Source organism: Serinus canaria, chromosome 1A, assembly GCF_022539315.1.
Source record: "Serinus canaria isolate serCan28SL12 chromosome 1A, serCan2020, whole genome shotgun sequence".
NCBI lineage: Eukaryota > Metazoa > Chordata > Aves > Passeriformes > Fringillidae > Serinus > Serinus canaria.
This window is the reverse complement of record NC_066314.1, coordinates 11,834,557-11,857,301: the sequence shown is the minus strand read 5'-3', so window position 1 is coordinate 11,857,301 and position 22,745 is coordinate 11,834,557. Positions and strand designations below refer to the sequence as shown.

General features: G+C 36.8%; 1 protein-coding gene across 3 annotated transcripts in view; it reads left to right on the top strand.

Moving 5' to 3' along the window:
• Nucleotides 1-22,745, top strand: part of PTPN12 (protein tyrosine phosphatase non-receptor type 12) — a 69,569-nt gene that overhangs the window by 30,562 nt on the left and 16,262 nt on the right. For all 3 annotated transcript variants that reach the window (XM_018910308.3, XM_009086854.4, XM_050984150.1), the window contains exons 2-12: nucleotides 840-948; nucleotides 3,964-4,040; nucleotides 5,105-5,200; nucleotides 6,189-6,227; nucleotides 6,953-7,024; nucleotides 8,449-8,508; nucleotides 10,998-11,140; nucleotides 12,543-12,609; nucleotides 13,203-13,280; nucleotides 13,368-13,466; nucleotides 22,627-22,712. In XM_018910308.3, coding sequence (XP_018765853.1) covers nucleotides 840-948; nucleotides 3,964-4,040; nucleotides 5,105-5,200; nucleotides 6,189-6,227; nucleotides 6,953-7,024; nucleotides 8,449-8,508; nucleotides 10,998-11,140; nucleotides 12,543-12,609; nucleotides 13,203-13,280; nucleotides 13,368-13,466; nucleotides 22,627-22,712 — 926 coding nt within the window. The remainder of the gene's footprint in view (nucleotides 1-839; nucleotides 949-3,963; nucleotides 4,041-5,104; nucleotides 5,201-6,188; nucleotides 6,228-6,952; nucleotides 7,025-8,448; nucleotides 8,509-10,997; nucleotides 11,141-12,542; nucleotides 12,610-13,202; nucleotides 13,281-13,367; nucleotides 13,467-22,626; nucleotides 22,713-22,745) is intronic.

The window sequence follows — 22,745 nt, the reverse complement described above, 5'->3', positions numbered from 1 at the left end:
TTTGGTGTTCCTTTTAAATCTGGATGTCTTGTCAGTTTAAAATAACAAGGACTGCTGGCTCCTGTTGTATTTATTTTTTTCAATGAGAACTTTTATGCCTCACTTTTAAGGTTGCAAAGGCCTAACTTGTTTGGAATGATAAAAGCTGTATTGCTCTTTTTATTTCCTAGGTTACTGCAAGACAGGAGCTGGTTTTTATTATTAGAGATTTTGACTCTCTCACATTTCTGGGATTTTAAATAGATGGAGGGGGGGGAAATGACATATTGCTGTGAGTACAGCAGACCCCCTGTCACTCATCTTAATGGTGAATAGCTTGTGTCTGAGAGCCAGGGACCCTCTTTCTTTGAGCTTGAAACTCAACAGGAGTTGGGCGTTAGGAGCTGGTGCTGGTTAAATGTAAGATTTTGCTTTCTGTTCAGTTGTCAGTGCTGGAAGCTTGGTGCCTCAGAGCCAAGTACCAGCTGTTCTTGAGCCAGCCCATGCTGTGCTCTTCCTCCAGGTACCCTGAGATATTTCTGTTTCTCACAGGTATTGTTAATGCAGTTGTTACTCAACAGGGCAATGTATTGTCCAAGTAAAATACAGCCATAGTTCATGCTGGTGCTGTACTGGCTTTTCCAAAGTTCCATGTCTCATGATGCATGGAGCTGGAATCAACTTGTGTATAACCTTAATGTGCTAAGAGTACTGGATAACTAGATGTTTAAACTTTATTGTAGTGAATATCATAAAAGGAGAGAAGAGATTTATTTTTTTTCCCAAGTGATCATCTTCGTCAATGAAACTAATCCCTTGTGATGTTATCTAGGAAATTTAACATAAATCTTTTATTCCAGAGGTTAAGAAGATTATCAACAAAATACAGAACAGAGAAGATCTACCCAACAGCCACTGGAGAAAAAGAAGAAAATGTTAAAAAGAATAGATACAAGGATATATTGCCATGTAAGTCTGATTGACATGTTACTAGAGAACAAAGGAAAGGGCTTGTTATTCTCCATGTATTTTGAATTTCACTTTTTAGTTATTACTGAAAAGCAAAATTGGAGATAATTTGCTGACAGATGACGTTCTTAAAATTTTTATTTTTAACTTGGAAGGCAAAGTGACTGAATATTCTTATATTTTATCAAGAGAGGTATCACCCAAAGATAAAGATGTTCTGAAGCTGTATTGAGCTGACACTTTCATTTTAGCTCAGAGTAGCTGAGAACTTTACCAGATGCTTAAATGTATGTTTTCCTTAGGAGCATGTTATTCATGGTAGAAAACAAGCAAATGTCAGCATATACTCTAGGTGAAATTCTAAGGAGGCTTAAGGAACCTGTTTTGATGTAAAATAGATCTTTTTTGCCTGTTTGTATCCCATAAATGGTGTTGAAAGTCTTTCAGTGCTGGATTAGCTTTGGTTTCTATTTTGCTAGAGTCTAAATGAAATTCTTTTTAATGTGTGGACACAGAAAGCAAAAGTCAGAGCACAGTTTAGATTTTAAACCCACCAACGTGTGAATATTACAGCTCAGTGATCTGAATTTACAAGACTGTCTGTTACATGCTCACTTTGTGTAGCTCCTGAGACACAGCTCACTGTGCTTCTGGGTCTGAACAGCTGACAGTGAGATTAAAGGGTAGTCTTCTGACAAATGCCACTTCTCTTGTCCCAGAACAGGTACACTTTACTCTGCTTATGAGTTGGGAGGAAATGTTTGATAGGTAGAGTGAAAAAGAGAGAGGAAGTAGTTATTGTCATTTTATTAACAGTGACCTGGCCTTTTGGAGATTGTGAACAATATAGTGAAATCTTTGTAGCAGCCAGGCTGAATTGGTGAGACAGTGGTCTTATTTCTGTGGAAATAAAAGCTGAGGCACTGGGATCTGGGAGGGACTAAAGCTCAGTGGGGAAATGAGTGAACTTCAAAGCTGACATTGAGGAAAACTGAAGATGTATTTTCAGTTTGAGTGAATGTCTTAAACATCCTAAGTTTCCAGCAATGAAGTGATGGGAGATCAACTTGAAATGAGAAGCAGGAGAAAGACATGGGTACTTTGCCTATCTCATGTAAATCCAGGAAATAATGTACATTTGTAACTTAATCAAAGATTAGTGTTGTATTTATCAGAAATTGTTACCAGAGAGATCAGTACCTCAGCACTAACTCAACACTGGCTTCACAGTAGGATGCATGTTCCCAATGCAGTTTCCTAAGCCATCCTGAATGGAAGTTAGATGCAACATGGTATTCACTGTCACCAGAAGAACCAATTAGTTATTGTGAACTGAGCCTTTAAGTTATATAACAATATCCAAGCTCTTAATCTTCTGAAGCTGAGAACTGCAGTGGATTTTTTTGTGGGGAATTCTGTTCCAGACTTTAAGCTCTGTAAGAGATGAGCTGTGGCACACAGAGACAGGATGGCAATGTTGACATTTGAGAACTGCCCTAGAATTTTGGATCTACTGTGCTAAGATGGGATCCCTCATTAGCCTGCTGCTTTAATTAGTCTGTTCTGCCACTTAAAAGCAGTTTTTAGTGTAAAGTCCATGACACCATTTCATGCTTAGAGAATGTTCTTGTTTTTACAGTCTATGTATCAGTGTGTAGCAGTGCAATGTGTTTTAAGGGTTTTTTTAGGCCTTTATATGAGTGTGTTGTCTTTAGATTTGTGATCTAACAGTCTCCTAATTTACACTTGTGCTTTTTTAAGAAGCATTACATGGTAACAGATTTTTTTGCATGTTATGGGTACTCTGGCAGAAAAATGTCATAATTTGCAAGCTTTTTGGGAGAGCTTTCTGTATAGAAATAACTCTTAGCATTTACTTCTTCTAGGCATGGCTCCTTATTTTATTACCAGTGATGTTTTGACAAAACAACCCAACTATCTGTATTTTCTCTTTTGAAATGTATTTGTTCTTTGTCTTTTTCTTGAATTTAGGTCTAATCAAAGGTTTATCAGCTGTTCTGTGGTTGAGGAATTGGCCCTGGGAGCAAAACGTAACAAATTGCTTGAGCAGCTGCTGTTTCTACAGATACTTCTGTTGCCCCATTTAAATATAATTTCCTTTTTGATATGGATTTTCAACTAAAAGAACCTCTATTGTAGAGATAGTCTGAACAGTATTTTTATGATAGCTAATAAGTATTGTTATCAACAAGAGCTGGAAGGACTGGCAAACCACCTACACCATTTTAGTAACAATCAAGTTGTATTAAATATGCAATTTTTTAAGGCCAAAAAGAATAACAAAATGTTTAGTTTATTCTGTCAACAAGTAATATGGCTATTTTTATATTGCTGGGAATTTTGGTCTCCAAAGAGCTGCTGGTTTTGTCAGAACCTTTCTCTGAGACAGTTGGTAATGTTTGAGGCAGAAACTTGGCATGTGTAAAACCCCCTAAATGAAGGAATCTACTGTTTTCTAGTTAAAAAGTGCTCCAGCAAAGAGCCTAGCCGAGTATTTAGGGGGGACAGGGGTCAGTCTGAGCCTGAGCAGTAAACCCTGGTGCCTGTTCCCTGTTGTGATACCTGATGGAGTCCTCCTTGGCAGAGACTTTGAGAGCTGCCAGCTGCTTTAACTGTGCACTGCTGTTTTGTGCTTTCTGCTTTCCCTCAGTGTGTCTTAATTCTGACCACTGTGATCTGTGTAAATGCTGTGTAACTGCAGTTTTGATGGCTTCTGATTTGTTTTGCCTCTTTGTAATGAATTGCTCTTGGAATTCCAGGAGGAGATACCCTGTGAACTTGAGCATCAGAGGCACAGAGCAGTAGGAGCTACTCTGCTTGTCACTCGCTACCTGAGTTTGTTTACCCATAAATCAAATGTATTGACTTGCTTGTGTGACTTAGCTTTGGAAAATGTTCTTTAATGTACTATATATCTTTACTGTTCTATATTGATTTCCATGTGTTGTAATCCTTGTTCAAAAAATATTTTGGTCTGTTTTTTTTTTTTTTTAGTTGATCACAGCAGAGTTAAACTGACCTTAAAAACTCCTCCACAAGATTCAGATTACATCAATGCAAACTTTATTAAGGTATGTGCTACTAGTTTAACAGTTCTTCTAGTCTTTTTAAGCTTTTTTGTCTCGTCAGGGCAGTTTTAATATTATAGTGTAACATAAGACTTTAAAGCTGTAAGTGAAGATGTTCTTTTACTATGACTGGAATAAATTTGCAAACATGATGCCATTTATAGCACAATCTTTAAAGCTTTGATTTTACTCCTAAGTGGAAATATAATGTAAAATACTTAATTTTAAAGTGGCAGGCAAGTGCACTGGAGATTTATACCACAGGAAAATTCAGATGCAGTTGTTTTTACAGGTGACATTTTTAGGGACCATAAATGGGGTGTTTGACAAATTGTGAATGTTCATGTACATTTCACTTTGTTCATGGAAGAAGTGTGGCGATTGAAATAACATTCTAACATTCCTAATCTAACAATGGCAACAGAATTAATCTGACATTCTTAAAGAGAAGCCAGAATTTGACTAAAAGCCTGTTACAGTTTTGTTTCAAAGTATTAATATCTTGAGCTGTCTTTGTAGCTTTATTCTGATCTTGCTTCTACACAATACTTATTTTTCAGAAACAGGTAAAAGCTAAATCTTCCTGCTGTAAATCTTCTGGCATGAATGTTTAGCTAGAAAATCTGAGCATTAATGTACTGAAAATGAATATAAACAAATTCTAAAATTTTATATTTTTGAAATGTATTACAAGGAGGGAGAAACTTAAATTTGTTTAAGAGGATGCTTTTTTACAGAAAGATGTTCAATTTTTATCACTGAATGTTTGAGTAAGAAAGAAAATGCAGACTTAAAGGGAATCTTCAGAATCTGAACATACTTATTTCCTGTGGCAGTCTCTGGCAGTGCTGTAGCTGTTGTGATCTTGGGCTCCCTTGAGATTACCAGCTAAATTCCCACTAATGTAATTAGGGATCATGTTTCGTATTCACCCTTCCTGTTATATATATATATTAAAAAAAAAAAAGGATATTCTGATTTTACACCACTGTAACCCAAAACCTTTTTTAATACAGTGCAAATAAATGTTCTTTATAAACATTAATGGTTCCTTTCTCCAATCCCAGGGAGTACATGGGCCAAAAGCATATGTTGCTACCCAGGGTCCCTTAGCCAATACAGTCATAGACTTCTGGAGGATGATATGGGAATACAATGTTGCTGTAAGTAGCTATAGAAAAATTCTGTGTTACATTATTTTTTGGCACTGTGATTGTGTATTTTTTGCTTGAGCTGACTATTATTATCAAAATATTGGCAGTGATTTAGATTATTTGCTTCCCAAATGTTGCCTTTTGTAGTTAAATAGCATTAATATTATTTATTCAGATTAATAATGTAAGTTTAAGGTAATAATTTTGTTGAATGAACATTAAGTCCTTCATATTTATGAATAGGTTCCTGCTTGTTTTATCTGTAAGGTAGGAGACCTTACAATTCTGACTTAATGTAGACTGACAAAATCAAATACAGAAGCAGCATGTGAAACAAAACAACAAAAAAAAAAAAACCAAACCACTTACCTTTAAACAGCTTTTGTCAGGAGTTAACTTTAAACACTTGTGGAAATTGGATAGGCTTGCCAATTTTTTTCTGAAATTTTTTGGGGGGGGTAGTTGTTTGACACTTATGTCATTGTTACGTACTGTTACAAATAGCTTACCTGTTGGTGCATTTTTATTGTGCTATTCATGCTTTCTGATGTAGCTTCACTTAAGAAATTTGATTGATGGTCAAGGTTTTTTTGGGAGGGGGTTTGTTCATGTTTTATGCATTCCATGTCACTTTAAGCAAATATAGCTATGTTTCTTCCAGCTGGCAAATGGTTCTATATTTTTATAAATTTAGACTTTATAGTCACACTGAATAAATAAAGTATTTGTACAGGACTACAGTGAATTTGAATTAAGTGGCCTTGAAGTATTGTATTAGTGATGTAGATTTTGTGAAGGATGAAACTTGGTTGCTGTTTTAGAATTAGAAGAGCATGTGTATGCAGGAAAATATTATTAATAATTAGTCTCTTCCCTAATAACCACTTCAAGTGTATCAGAAGTATATCATCTGCCTGACAGAAGCAGGGGGTGAAGTGTGGGTTTAAGTTACATGATCCAAAACCATCTAACTTGGAACATCTCTTTTTCTTTTCAGATAATTGTAATGGCCTGTCGAGAATTTGAAATGGGAAGGGTATGTGTCCTAAATACAAAAATAAATGAGCTTGGCCCATATGGGGCAATAGCTGTGAAACTTCATATGCCAAATCTGTAACTGTGATAATAATATGCCAGATGAAGTGAGAATGCTTATCCTTCAATTTCTGTACATAGGAAATGGTTCATGGGACTGCATTTCTCTGCCCCATTTGTAGGGTTACATGATTATTTAGGTGTCATCTCAGTGGAATATGTGTTTGTGTACAGAACTGTACCAAGGGTTTGTTTCTGGCTGTGTCACTGTGGAAAAAGTGTCTTGCTCTTTGTGGGATGTAGGCCAACTATGAAAATCCCAAGTCCTTCAGAATTTCCTGTCAATTCATACAGCTGCAGAAACAATTTTTTTTAAAATCTCTCTTCTTTATTCTTATGACCTTAGAAGGAAATCCAGAACTGTGAATTCCCAGCTTTGATGAAAACTAAGCTTTCATTGCTCCCCTCTGCATGATGCTTATGCATATGGTACAGTCAGAGAGGAAGTTTGCATCCTAATTTGCAAAGTGTCTTTTGCCTGTATTTCTGTTGGTTGGTTGAGGTCTTGGTTTTGTTTTTCTCTTGTTATCCAAAAGGAAAGTTATTTGACTATCCTAAAAGAAGTCTAGAATAAGGCATTCAAGGTTGTGATTTTGTCTGCTCTGCTTCTGTTAATCATCTTTCAGTACCATGCATGAATTAAATTAGGATTCTTTACTTAAACAGAAAAAATGTGAGCGTTACTGGCCTCTGTATGGAGAAGCAGCTGTAACTTTTGGACCCTTTCGTGTTTCTTGTGTAAGTATAAAGCTTTATAAATTAATTTTCAAGTATTTAGTGGGTTTCTAACTTAAATATTCAATGAAAGGTATGTAGTGGGCTTTTTAGTTGTTCACTATTAAATTTTAACCATGGACTCTCAAAGGAACATGCACATCCAAGCTGTGTGGGTTTTTGAATCCTCCGTGATAGTTTTTTTTTTTTAAAGATGGGAACCTGTTTCCCTTGCTCTTGTGTGTTTTTATGTATTATTTCTTGAGCTTTATATGCTGCTTGAATGTCTGTACCAGACTCAAAAAATCAAAATCTTATGCAGTTGTTTTGTGTGTTATGATTTGTGCATTCTGAGTGAGCTGAAAGTACCACTGGAACAGGTTCTTTTTCTTAAGTTAATAAGCATGAAATGTTTTAAGGTGTTCAGAAAGAGTTTTCATGCCTGCTTATTCAACTATTAATACTACTTTGAAATAGTCTAATAAGAACAAAGTACACTTTGATTTACCTTGTCAGGAAAATATATACTTGCAAATTTTAGTCTATAAAGATTCTGAGTAACCTTTTCCTAGGGTAAATTGATTTTAATTTGGCTGCTTTTTGCCCTGTTCTTTGAGATACTGGGGAAAGGGGTTTGTGTGTTTGCTGTAATTGCCTTAGCTGCAGCAGAATCCATTGTCTTTAGGTACTGTAGTGTATGTGGGCTGCACTGCTTTAAAGCCTGCTGTGTTGCAATTGTTGATGGGAAATGGTAAATTCCCAGGAGGAGATGGAAACACATTCAAGCATATATTCAGTGTCCTAAATTCTCTGTGGGAAGCTGTAATACAAAGTTTTTAAAGGCATCTTCAAATTCTGATGTTACTCATATTTAAAGTACAGTAATAGTGTTTGATTTCTGCAGAATAAACTTTCCTTGATATTCCAAAGGAAGCTTTGAAAATTCTCTGAGCTAGAAGCTAGATTTTTTGGCCATAACCAAGATAATTAGTGATTCTATTAGATGCACCTTTAATTGAAAACAATGGAAAAGAAAAAAATAAAAGGAGACATCACAGGATAGAGGGGTAAGAGGCTGAAGTTTATACAGCAAAAGTGTTATAGAGGGATGGCTGTGAAAGGCAATTTGTAAATTAAAAGTATGGAGAAATAAAGCAAAAGAGGTGCTTAGAAGTATTCTTTTATGGCTTACTGATGACTTTGGAACAGACAATTTCAAAACTCACACTTTTAAGTAGAAGTAACCTGTTTTGCACATCCTGTGCAGCAAGCTAACTTGCTGGTGTGTTAATCAGTGTTTTGATTGCCCCTCTCTCGAGAAAATCATAAATACTAAACCAATAAATTAAAAAAGACCTGTAAGTTTAAAGTTTGAGGTTTTACTTATGCCCTATATGTTGCATATTTAATATTTTTTTTCCAATGCATTACTGTTTTTTCATGTTTAGGAAGCTGAGCAAGCAAGAACAGATTATTTCATTAGAACATTATTACTTGAATTTCAAAATGTAAGTACTCAGTCACTTCTGGTCTCACCTTCAATGAGTGTTCAAAAGTCTCCAAAATGATACAATGTCAGAAACTCATGAAAATACCTTCACTTTTTTAGGTGCTGATTATGGATGTAAATGATAAAGTTTGGAAGTGGTGTTAAAATCTTAGTATATAAAGGAGGAATAGTGAAACTCTTTGCCTTTTCTATGTTTTTGTTTAACCAAATGGCTTAAGCTTTTTCTTATAAACTTCCACTGAAATGTCAGATGTCAAATGTCAGACTTCATTTGACTGAAAAACAGCTACCAGTAAATGAAAACTGTGGAGCCCTCCTGTAAAAGCACAAAACATGATAGTCTATTTTACAGAATATCTGTCATTTTAATTGTCAGTCTGCATTAATAAATGATTTATTACAGGTTAGTCTCATTTGTGGTTATATTTTCTTTATTGAAGTTTCGTTCTATTCTGACAAGGGATACCACAGCAGTTACGAGAACTGCTTAATCATGAGAGGAGTGATTTTGGAGAATAATCTTTTTCTGTAGTATTTGCTGGGAATGCATGAATTGAAATCAGTTTGTTTCTGTTAGTGCTCCTAACTGACTGGGCTGTGGGACAGTTTAAATAACAGAAATTCTGTGTAGTAACCAGGGTTTGTGACATTGTTTGAAATGGTGCACTTCAAAACAGAGCTGGAGACCAAAACCCCAAAGCAGAACCTGCCTTCCTTTTAATACCCAAATATTGTATGAACCAGTTACACCAGAGAGTGTAGCTGATGGAGATTTTGCTTGCCTGTACTATACATGCAAAAGATGTTTGGCTATTGACTTTGGAGAGTTCTGTGCCAGTTAGAAGCCTGTGTACTGCTTAAAAACTGAGCAGCAACAAAAAGTTATAGTTTGTGCTGAGCTTTTGATCTTAGCAAGGAAACAAATATGTTCTCGTGAGGGGCAATTTAACTGAAAGGGTTAACAAGATGTGTTGATATTTGATATGTGCATCTGATAAAGTGGTTTTTCTTCAGATTTATGTAGCAGATTTGCTTGAGGATTCCTGTGAAATTAACTGCAGACTTTTCATCTTTCTTTGAAGAACTCTAAGCATAGCCTTGCACAGGGGAGGAAAAGTGTATTTGTGGTATAAAGTAATATCCTTTTAAGTTTGCTTTCAGGTTTTCCACAATAATTATATGTTTTGTCACTTCTGTAGCATTTGCAGCGGATTATCATACAAAAAGAAGCTATGCAAAAGGATTTAAAATTTCCATAAATCTACAAAGTTATTTTAGTTTCTAGAAGGAAAACCAGTTTGACTGAAAGTTGATTATTTTCAAGAAAGAACTTTGGTTGTTTAGTATATAAATGGCAGTAGAGAAAAAGGACTATAAAGGTTCTTTTCAATGTTTGATTTTCATATAAAAAACAAATCCTTTTTTCCCCTGACCATTCTGCTTATGTGAAAAATCAATAGTCTTTTTCAAAGTAATTAAGTGAAATTTGTTGGTGGACCTTAATAGAAGGCTGTAACTCTTCCTTTTTACTGATGACCTTGGTTTTACATAATCATCTAGATTTTCAAATTTGTGCTTTCTTAGGCTTTGTTTTCCCTTGTTTTAACTAGCTATAGTGTTTCCATAGAGCTGGGAAAAGTCAAGCATCAAAAATAGATAAGTTTCCATGCTCAAGAGGCCTGCTATGTTGCTTTTCACATGATCAAACAGAAGGTAGTGTAGGTCTTGAAACCTGTAGACTATAATGTGGATCAAAACCTTCATGTTCTCCAATACATTACTTTGAGGGGTGTACTGGACCCAGAGGTGTGAACCAGCATGGAAAGGTGCAGTAGAACTGGCTGCTGGTTCTGCTGGTAGCTGCAGATGCTTTGGATAGTGATGAAAGGGAGGATTTTCAGGGATTCAGGTAGCTGAGTAACAAAGCTGTTCTAAAGCCTGCTTCTCACCTTGTCTTTAGTACTGTTGTAGCTCCTGCTACTGGAATAAAAGTCTACCTATTGTTGTTGCAAGTGTGATCCATATTTAGATATGGTCTCAGTTATTTCTATTGCTTGTTTAATTTCCCTTTTTTGAGCCTGTGCACACATGCACACACTTTATTTTGTTGTGTGACAAAACAATACCTTTGCCCCCATTTTTTTTCCCTCAATGTAAGTTACTGAAGTACAAATAAAAAAAGAAAGATGAAAGATTTTTTTTCTCCATTTCCAAGTTATAGCTGTAAGGACATTGAACCTTTTCATATAGTGCAGCACTGTTGGTCCTTTACCCATATAATAGAGAGGGGCTTCTGAACTGTCCCATAGGGCATCTTCAAACATGATTTCAGAATTTCTCTTCTATTTTTGGAAGTGGAATAAGGTGTAGGGTTTTTTAATCCAGTAAATGACTTTGCCTGTCAAAGCAAAGGCTCATAGGCCTACTTCTCTGGTACAAACTCAAATGTGTGTTATCATTAACAGCTTTCTCCCTGCTCTCTCTTAGGAGACTCGTAGTGTCTATCAATTTCATTATGTTAACTGGCCTGACCACGATGTCCCTTCGTCTTTTGATTCTATTCTGGACATGATCAGCTTGATGAGAGAATACCAGGAACATGAAGATGTTCCTATTTGCATACACTGCAGGTATCAAATGGAGTGATCTTTTCATTTTTAAACATTTTCATTTTTTGAAATCTAGACTTTTGTTATGGGATGCACTAGTTTTGGTTTTGAGTCCCAATTGAGTTATTTATTTCAGTTGAAAAAGTCTCATAACAAAATTTAATTCAAAATCCTACAGGCGTCATTTTCTTAAAACTGATGCCGCAGTGAAATTTTGCTTTTACATCAGTTTAAGACAGAATATCAATCAGAAAAGAATGAGCCTTTGCAAGGGAGCCTGTTTTGAGGTTCTTAAGACATAAATCCTCATGAGGACAAAACAGACTTTGAAGATCAAATTTGGCAAGCAAATCAGCTTGAGAGTAAAGGCTCCATTCTCAATAGGGGAGACTACATAGCACCACTAAGAACTCTGTTCCAATATGACAAAAAAGATCAGGTTGTAATGAGCAGTTGTAGTTTCCAGTTGGGAAGTCTTTGCTTCTAAACAACATTTTCATCCTTGACCTGAAATTTGGCTACCAGAAGAACTGTTGAGACTGAGCTGCCATGGAAATATTTTTCTGCATTGACACTTTAACAATTTATTTGGAAATCTTGCCTATTGTTTTTAATGCTTTTTAAAGCAACAAACATTCATGTCTTATGCCAGGAAAAATTGAATTCAGATTGATAAACCAGGGCACGTTAAATTCATGGGATTTAAGTCTTTAGAGCTTAGTTATTCTCTTAGGGCTGCATTCTTTTTTTGAGTTGTCACTCTCAAGTGAGGTCTAAAAACATAAACTGACTTAGCACTGAAATCTATTCACTTTGTCCTGTTCTTTTAGAATGTCAATATAATTCTGAATGTTGATTCTTTACGGCAGAATAATTATAATGTAATAAATATGCATGAATTATAACTCTGCATGAGTAAAACAGAGGAACTCATACAAATAGGAAAAATAAATAAGATAGTTTGCTGTCATTCTTAAACTTTCAGACTTATGTTTTTAGCTAAACAGGAAAAAAAATGGATGAGATACTAAATCAGAAAAATGTGGCAAGTCTTTCAATGTCTTCTGTTCTACCATTTTACATGATTTGTCATTAAACTTGGAGAAGACCACACCTGATGAAGCAGTAGTAGCTGGGAATAGTGTGACAAAAGGAAGAGGCAATAAAATTGTCAGCGCTGAATCATCTTTCATGACTGCAGTCTCAAATGGCTATGAAAACTTGCATTAAAAGATTCAATGCTACATTTTGCTCTGCTAATTTTATTTTTAAGACAGTGTAGTGTCAGGCTGAGTGAAATTAAAATGAAAGTTGAGGGATTTGGATAATTTTTTTTAATGTGGACTTTTGAAATATAAGGCTTTATAGTGTTTTTTTAATCAAATTTAAATAATATCTAACACTTCTCTGTTTATGTTCACAGTGCAGGGTGTGGAAGAACAGGAGCCATCTGTGCCATAGATTATACATGGAATTTGCTTAAAGCTGGGGTAAGGAATCCTAAAAGAAGTTTTATGACATTCTGTAATTTCATAGCAGTGGTTGAGCTTTCAAGTGTTCAAAAATGGTGCAATGTTTAAGACATTCTGGAACTCTTTACAGATTGGATGTTTAGTTTCATTTCACTCATGTTTTAGTTTGAACTTAATTTTTTTTTGACAGCAAGTTTTTGTCTTAATAGCTCACTATAAAATTCTAATTTTTAAAAAATAGATTTCAGTATAAATTGACTTTTGAATTAAACTTTCTCAATCTCTCTGATTTATCATGCAGCTGAAATATAAAGTGATAACTTCCTTCTGGGATTTTTAGATTATGAAGCATTGTTGACATTGCAGTGTCATATTAATGACATTGGATGTCTCATTTCAAAAGTGCTTGAAATGTTCTCATCTCGTCTAAATCAAATGTCAATTTGGAGTTGCTTTAAAAAAAAAATAAATAGCTGCAGTGTGGAGAGAACAAATTAGCTTTATTTTTTATTGTTATGTATAAAAGTTACACTTTTTTTTGATGTTTAACAGCTTTTCTTTTGTTGCTGTGACAGTTATGTCATTGTAATTAACTTGCTTCTGTATTTCAGAAAATACCTGAAGAATTCAATGTATTTAATTTAATACAGGAAATGAGGACGCAGAGGCATTCTGCAGTGCAAACAAAGGTACAGTTTCTTTTAAAATAAATGTGATAATATATCACTATTCTTTCAAAAGATCTTGTGCATTAATTTTTATCTGGTACCTTACAGGAGCAGTATGAACTTGTCCATCGAGCCATAGCACAACTGTTTGAAAAGCAACTGCAAAAATATGAAAGTTGTGCAGACTGGAAGATTGCAGATGGAGTGGTAGGTGTCTTTCCCATATGTAGCTGTTAGTTCTGATGAAAATTCTCCTGGGAAGTTGTTTTTAGTGTTCAGTGGTGTGATCTTAGTAAGTTCTCAAGTTTTTTAAAGTGCTGCTTGCATTGAAATAGGTTAGGGGAGAGAAATAGAAGTTTAAAATGCTTTTGTCAGAGAGCTTCATGCTCTACCCTTTTAACAAAGGAGAAGGAAGTGGAAAAATATTCTTCATTGGTATTTACAGTATTTGAGAATTTTTCTGTCTTTCTATCCTTCCCCTTTAGATTTCATGTCCCCTGTAGGTTTATTCTTATTTTTTATGTTTAGATATGTTTTCTTGGCTCTTGCTGAGCACTGTGTGAAAAATGGCTTTTTGGATTATTATATTCTTTCTCTCCCACAGCCCAGAACTCTGTACCACCCTTTGTCCCTGGATTGTGTTTTGTTTATTCACTGATTTTCTGTCCCTAATTGGTGTAGATTCCATAGCTCTCTAGAGGGAGCATGAGTGGTATCTCCAGGACTCTGAAATATCTGGAAGCAATTTTAAATGTGCTTTCATTAATAAGCTTCCCATTTATTTTAGGGATTTAGCTGTCCTATATGTGCTTTCTAGGAAGTCTAGAATGGTTTCAGTTCTTGGATTAAATGCATCCACCCTTCTGCTAACTCCTAAGAATTTATATCAGTTCATGCAGTACTTATGAGGTCTTTATCATGGCAAGAAGCCTGTTGGCTAAATGCAGTGTGGGTAGGGCTGGCTGCTTTTATTTGTTACAGGTTTGATTAAGCTGGTGTGTGATTATTATAATTATTTTTTCCTGAGAAATGAGCATGGCAGGGTTTGGAATATGCAGATTGATTAGCTTTTACAGAAGTGATTTCTAGGTACTTGAGTTTTGATCATAAAATAACAGGTAGATCAGTTTACTGTATCTTCTGGTTATTTGATGTAAATCTAACCTATGTCTGTGCTCTTATATAGGATCAAAAATATCTCTTATTTACTTATTCCTATTACTATGTATACTAATTGACTTGCATATTCCAGAAGATGAGTAAAGCTGTGGCAAAATATGGTGGTACTCTGTACCAAAGGGAAGTGCTGTCTTTAGCACAGCTTGAGAGATTTGCTGACTAGTAAAATAAGACCAAATAGAAAATGGATAGGTAATGTATATGGGGGTGAGAGAGGGACAAATCCCAGCTCTGAAAAGGCAGTGATGGAGTGTGAGTTTTGAGTTTTGAGTTTTATTTGGATATGATCTCAGTTTTTGATCAACAAGTTGTAAATGAAATGGAATTTTAGCAGTTCCTTGGAAATTGGTAAGAGCAGAGAATGTAATGTCCTTGTGTGGGTACCTTGCAGTTTGACTACTGACTTCATGTCAAGTCTGCTTATCTCAAAAACATGTTACAGAATCTGAACATTAAACAACTGGACAAGGATCAAAGGTGTTGGAAGGCTCAATCTAAAGAACAGCCAGACTGGGATGGAGAAAAAAATGGCTGAGGTTAAATACAACAGAGGCTGAGTAACAACAGAAAGCTGATTGCTCTTAACTTTTTCTGAGGGATACCAGTGAGACCTGACAGACTTAATAAAAAAGTGACATTTGTATAAAAAATGTGACATGAAACTGCAGAACTCCTTGCAGCTGAAAGCCTGTATCTTTGGGGTGAATATCTCACCATCTTGGAATCTTCTTCCATGAGTTTCCCTGACCTCTGACCTATGAAATTCCAGAGTTGCAATCTGTTGGAAAACATTCTAGGGAAGGATCCCAGTATGCCTGCTCTGATCTTATTCTTCTCTGGAAGTTCCCTTTGGTCACTGCTGGAAGCAGGGCCAAGTAAATCTTTGTTGGACTAGGCATAGCCTTTTTTGTGTTGGGAAATGATGCTTCTTCTTACTGTTACTTGAATTATTCTGCAGAAAGGTTGAGGGGAAGAAAGCCTCATAGGTGAAGAATTTCTGTATCTAAAAGTTTGCTACTTAAATTTGCTACTATTTGTTAGAAAATTTGCTTTCAATGAATTAACTGGTATTAACTTAGCTTCTGTTCAGAATTTATCAGGGAAACTTCACATATCCAGTTAAATATTTTCTTATAGTTTTAACCTGATTCTCAGAACTTTGAAGCTCACTTGAGACATCACTTTGATATTCTGACAAAGCTCCTTTTTTACCTTCAAGAATGTAGCATCTGTTGTATATAAGCTCTGATATTCTCCAGATTTTTTTTTATTTTGCTTTCTTTAAAAAACAAACAAACAAACATCCTGGGATGTGTCCTGGTTAAAAAACCAATTCTGAGGCAGGAAGTTTTCAAGTAACTTTATTAAATACAATGTAGTATTCCAAGGCTCCTTCATGTATGTTACCCTGCCTGCAGATGCTATAGCAACTATGAAATCTTCAGTATGTGAACGGTTTTTATTATGTCCAGTGAAAAATAATCCCAAATAATTCCAAAAAATACCTGTGCCTACTTTGGATATAATACTATTAGTTAGGTAGCAGATGCTACTGGCCTGAAGAGGAAATGTGTCATTTATTCTATTTTGATAATACTGTGAAGAGCTGGAGTGCTCCATAGGGTTGGTTTCATGGTTTTGTTTTCCTCCTGCTGTTCTCATTTCAAGCAGTGTTGGAAATGGGTTGAGTTCCAGGGGCTCTGTGAGCAGGGCTTGCCAGCAACATCCCAGTAAAAGGTTAATCTGATTGGCACTGAGGGGCAGCATTCATGGGGAAGTAGCTGAGACACAATCCAAACGTGTGTTCCTGGGAACTTGCCAGCTTTGCCCTGCTAGAAACAATACTGTAAAAAGTCAGCAGCAAGGCATGCAGGGTTTGAACAGACACTTAGGATAGGGTTAGAATTTCCATCCGGGTTTGATAGATCCCAAACCTTCTCAAAAATACATTATATGCTTTAATGCAGGAAATGTATAGTCTTACCATGTAGTTATTGATACCTATTGTGAATGTGTAGAACTGCAAATGTATAACATAACACTAACTATTTAAATGAAATAAGGAAAGCTCTGCTCAGATACCAGTAATTTCAACAATACCCCAAGCAGCCAAATTTCAGGGTGAAGAATTGCTGCTCAGGAACCTTTTTTTTGTGATAAGAAAAGAATTCAGATGCTCAATTTGATAATCACAACTATTCCCTTCCCCTACTTAGTAGTATTTTAGTATTTTCAAGTCACCAAACAATTAAATTGGAAGAGAGTCTTGGACTGAAGCCCTTCCCAGTGAAATTCTTGATCATATTGTCATGTATTTCAAGTCAATAGCTGTGCTTCTCACCATCATGGGATTTGTTAGTACTGCTGTGAAAATATTACACTTGGTGTTGTGTTTGGAAGCTTTGAAATATATGTGAAATCATTAGTCTTGGTCATCTAATAAGGTATCAGTCAGATTTATATCAGTAAAATATTTTATGAGTTATTTGAGAAAGTTCTTCATGAGCTGAAGTGAACAGGAGCTGTGAATTGTAGCTGTCTTGGAAAGTCTGAATCATATGGAATTTCATCAAGTTGGATGTTCTGTTTGGAAGTCAGAAAAAGAAAACTGGTTAAAAGACAAACAACCAAGCTCACTCTAAATTCAGAAATGTTTCTTGTTGAATTTTTTCTCTTGACAGTACAAAGCATGTTAGGGTACTGCAAGTCCTTGCTTTGCCCTTATCCATGAGTAGAAGCTTGTGTTAATAAACACTTTCTCCAAAATCTGGCAGTGCTAATGCTCTCAGTGTCTCTTGCATTTTGTGCTGTAAAAGCAACAGGGTTCTGTTGCTGTGGTAGAAGTCACAGAGGAATCAGCTGCTATAAGAAGAATGTTGTTATTTGAAACATTAATAGTTTGGAAACTGTAAGTGAAAAGACTGTGCTGTTCATATTCTCTTTGCTGTTTGGCAGCTTGGAAGGATATTTTTTGTCATTGCAGCCTTCTAAAAATCATTTATTTCTTCAGAGACATTGATCTCGTTGCCTCTGTTGGAATGTTTTATTTAATCTGAGTCACTTGAGTGTATCATTTCAATCTGAAATATTTCTCTTTTTATCTACTGATGCTCAGTGATTCCCATGCTGCTTTATGAAAAGGGCAAAAGGAATGCCTCAATTCCTTTTAAGGGAAAACATGAGATTACTTCTGGAGGAGTCTTTGCAGTAAATTTCTCAGTATTTTACTAGTACAGAAAGCTTCTGAATGGCATTAAGTATTTCCACAGTGAGTTTCCAAAAGAAAATGATAAAAAGGGTTTAAGGAAAAAGGCAGTGTGTGTGAAATCTCAGTCTAAGACTATGATCTTCTATTTGCTTGGAGATAGTGACAGCCCTGCGTGGTGATAGAGCCAGTGGTGGAAGCAGGTGGGAGAAGGACCCCCCTTGGGAGGTGATAGCACAGTTTGGGTTACCTTAGCAAGCTGGGCTCAGGCACTGCATCTGCTGTGAGAATTCCTTGTTCCTCTCCATTACTACAGGAACACAAGTTACTCTGCATTTTAGTAGACTAGGGGCAATCTACACCAAGTATTTGAGTTTATGGCCTTGTCATTTGTTAATGTAGTCTTTTGTAGGTAGGTAGGCACTTGCCTGTATATTGGCAATTTAACACAATACCTAGAAATTCCTAACTATGAGCAGTTTCATGTGATCTCAGTAGCTGCTCCCTCAGGGGAGCAGCTCTTGAACTGTTGAGCATTTGATGCATATAGACACAAAGGTTGGGGAAAGATCCTGTTGTTTTCTTTACCCATGCTGCAGTAGGGTCTCACTGCACTGTCTTCTGTGGGAAAGCAGGGTGCTACACTGAACACTTAGCAAACTGCACATTTGTTAATCCATTTTTAAAACATTATTCTGGATGATAACCCCTGTGAGCTACGTGTGTTGTCCTGGTTTGTCTAAGCTGATAGTTTTAGAAATTGTGCTCTGCCTGAGAATGCAACATCTGTCTAGAGAAGCAAGGGAGTGTTGACTGGTGTCGATAAGCTGTGCTTAGGAAGGCTGTGGAAGGCTTTTTCTTAATACCACCATCTGCTCCTCTCAACAGATGCAGTCATCCCAGCAAGATACCCTATATTCACTTTCAGAGCTGAGCTTCCTCCTCTCTGCTCCGTGCTAGTTTTTCTGCACCTTTGTCTATTTGCTTAGTTTGATGTATATAACAGGGAAATCTGTGAGTTGGTGTCACTCAAGGGTGAGAAATGCTCAAAATACTGGTTATTCTCTATTACTTGTAACACAGAACTGAGTACAAGTGGCAGGGAATGACTTCTCTGAAAGTAAACAAAGCCTTCACAGCAACATCAATCCATTGTGCTAATTAAGGAAAGTAGCAAAGTGCCTCTTATTTTGGTGACAGTAATTTATATAATTATTCTTGCTCCTCATTCAATATAACTAAAACAGTGAATGAATCTGGAGTTTAACCTGATGCACAAGTGAAACTTTTGACACTTCTCTGTCTGAAGCCTTCCCTGTGTACAAAATTGGGGTAACCACTGCCTTTTCTGGTGTTAATTTTAAAAGTACCATTTTGTGTGTGCAGATTTTCTTGTTGGGTTTTGTTTGTTTGGGAGTTTAAATGTTTCTTTTTCAAGGAATAGTTTTTGTAAATTCTGTGGTTGTGCATGTGCTTTGGACATTTGAGTTTATATACATTTTTTTAAGGCTTATACATATGTTTTGTTACCAGTTACAAAAATGGCAGTGCCCTTTCAGCTACTTCTGCCTGTCTCAACTAGAAACAGCTTGTTACTGTATATGTGGAGTTTTAAAAAGCTTTGACATATGTTAGCTTCTCTAATAAGCTTTTTCTTCTGCCTGTGAGAAAGGCATATCTCAGGAAACATTCTGTTCACAAACACTTCACTTTACAAACAAGAGAAGGACAGGGATGCAGCTGCTGGTTTGTTTTCTGGACGAGTTAGTCTAGAGCCAACAGGCACACCCTTTCCCTTGCCAATACCCTTTAGAAAAATGAGTGCATAAATAAGAAATGTGTTCCTGAAAACTTCTGTGCTAGTGGAACTGAACTGGGAGACTTTTCTGATCTGTTGTAGGATGGAGAGGTTGGTGGTGAGGGGGAGGAACTCTTGTGGAGTCTCTCTCTTTCTGCCTTGTGAAACTGGGATGGCCTGCAGTGCTGAAGCAAGGCCAGCAGCCCACTCTGTTCTCAGGGTGCAGTTGTTTAGGATGCATTCATTTCTAGCTTTGGTTGTTAGTACTTCTGTATTTTTAGTACGATACCAATGCACTCAGTGCTATCCATAGTAACAAATCCATAAGGGAGAGAGTCAGAGTTTGCCTTGCACAACTGGGGGAAGTGGGGAGGAACATGACACAACCATTGAGCAGGAAACAGAGTTTATTGTTGAATACTGGGAGCCTCAGCATCTTTGGCACCAAGCTTCAGCACGGTCCTCTGCCTGAATGAGGCAATAAAATTAATGTCCATGTTTGTTAAAGGCAAAATGATCTGTACGGTCACTCATTGCTTGATGTCAAAAAGTAGGAAATTGCTTTTTTTACATTTTTGAGAGAAGCTGGTAGAGGGGTTGGATGTTCATGCCCCATGGTAATGTTTCCAGTGCTGAGGACCCCAAATCTGGATGCAAACCACTGTAGACATACTAATTAAAAAACCCCAAAACAACACACATTCGTATTTTTCCCCTGTCATTAGTTTCATCCAAAGCAGCATGGGCAGCAGGTGAAGGGAGGTGATTTTGCCCCTCTGCTGCATGCCTGAGACCCCACCTTGGGTACTTCCTCCAGCATTGGGGTCCCCAGCACAGGAGGGACCTGTTGGAGTGAGTCCAGAGGAGGGACACAAAGATGAGCAGAGGGATGAACAGGTCTCCTTAGAAGACAGATTGAGAGAGTTGTGGTTGCTCAGCCTGGAGAAAAGAAGGCTCCAGGGAGACCTCATTGTGGCCTTGCAGTTCTTCCAGGGGGCTCATAAGAGAGATGGGGACAGGTTTTTTAGCAGGGCCTGTTGCAGTGGGACAGGTTTTAAATTCAGACAGTACATTCAGACTGGATGGAAAGAAGAAATGTTTTATGATGAAGGTGATGAAGCACAGGAACAGGTTGCCTAGAGAGGCTGTAGATGCCCCATCCTGGCATTCCTGCTCAAAGCCAAGGCCAGCTTGGACAGGGCTCTGAGTAACTTGATCTTTTTAAAGATGTCCCTGATCATTGCAGGAAGGTGTGGATTAAATGGCCTTTGAAGGTCCCTTCCTACAGAAACTGTTCTATGATTGTATGAAACCAAACAACCTTGATTGACTGCAGTGGGAGCTTCAGTGGTGTTCATTTAAATGTGAGTGGCTTTTATCTGCTAATTGAATCTTACTCCAAAAAACCCCTGATAGTTACAGCTAGTGGTCAACAGGACAATGAACTCCCTGTGCCATTTCCCTGAAAGGGCTAACACCATCCATTCATTAAGGAACAATAGGGTGTTTCTGCTGGAGTACTTGTGCAGTATTATATTGACAGCAAGTTAATGGGGGCAGTTGGGGAAAAACAGTAAGAAAGATCAAAATATTAAATTTTTTTCTTCACAGGTAAAGCACCACTTAGTACACTGAGGAATAGAATTTGATAATAGGCTCTTCACAGTAGCCAGCAGCGGTATGGTAACTTTTAAGACAAGTAATGGAAATTAAAAATATATAACTAATTAATCTAAATTTAAGTGAAGTTAGTTAACTTTGAGGCAACTTGTAGTTTGTCTTCCAAAGCAAAAATTGCTCACTGAATTCAAATGCAGCTATCAATCACATGAGGCAGAAATTTAACAGGGAATTCCCTTTTGTTCTCTAAGGCTGAAGGCGGTCAGTCCTTATCACCAGTCTCGGCAGGTAGGCTGGCAGATAGCAGGCCCTATTGCCTGAACTTGTTATTGGGTTTTGAAATGTATGACACCCATTTGGGACATTTTAAAGATGGCTTTTCAAAAGAGAACTCCTGCAAGAACAGCCTTTAGGTAAAATAAGCATTAAAATTAGGATAACACTAAAGTCCTCCTTGGTTTTCTTGGGTCTTTGGCTGTGGCACAAGTTTGGAAATGGTATGTCAGCTTTAAACTGTTGCATGTTCTGCTTTGATTTTTAATCATATGTGGTATTTTCCTTATTTTTGCCTAAGAGCTGGGCTGTAGTTAAATACTGTTCATAGGCACTCTTGGGGTGCTGTGTTCTAGATCTGTGGTGAAAACAGTGCTGATTGTTTGTAGCTAGTGCTGCAGCTATTGCAGAGCAGTGTTTGCACAGTCAGGAACTGGCAAAGGCCCATCTGTGCAAGGTTATGAGTGATTGCTTTTGCATTGCTGTGGGATTTCTTTTTATCTTCTCCCATTTCTCCTTTGCCTGCTAAATAGTTTTGTCTTGACCCACGAGTTTTGCTGCTGGTCCTCTTTCCCCTCCTGGGGTGGAGTGGAGCAATGAGAGTGAGAGTGCCTCTTGTGGGGCTTAGCTGCCTGCCAGGGTTAACACACAACAACAGTATTTTACATGTATATACATGTAAGTCTGTATGGATTTATAAATACATGCATATATAAAATATCTTTTATATTTATGGTCCTAAAGGGAAGTTCAAATTTTCATGCTTTGCTGAGTAAATTAAACTTTGTTATACACAAATGGGAGGTTATTCAGAAGTGGTTTAGATCAATGCATTAGTGGGTAAGATCTTTCTCATTTTCTTACAACACTGTAGATTATTCTTATCTTTGATGGAGTGATTATACAAGTGAAAATAATTAGACTGACTGGAAAATAAATGCTTTATTATCCAATTATTCATTTAATTATTCAAAGTGAATAATTGAGAGGGTGTGTGAGAGCTTGCTCACTAAAGATCAGCTTTTGAGTATTTTCTCTAGTGGATTGTTCAGTGGCAAGCAGACCAAAGTCTTCAGTCAGAAAAATTTGAAGTTGGATACACAAGGTGAAAAATAATTTTGTACGTTTAGGAGAGAGTTTTCAAACTGATCTCCATATGACAGCCAAAAATAGGTCATGTTGTTATGTATTACTGCCAAGTGTCATTACAGATCTTTCGGCCTCACAGTTCAAATATTCTATGTATAAGCTTTATAGCCATGAGTAAAAATATCCTTTTTTCTTTTAATCAGGATGAAAATAATACAGAAAATGCTGTCAGTTCTTCAGATGCTGAGAAACAGGATTCTCCTCCACCAAAGCCTCCACGGACCCGCAGGTACTTAACTGTGATCCTCTACTATTTTAGGCT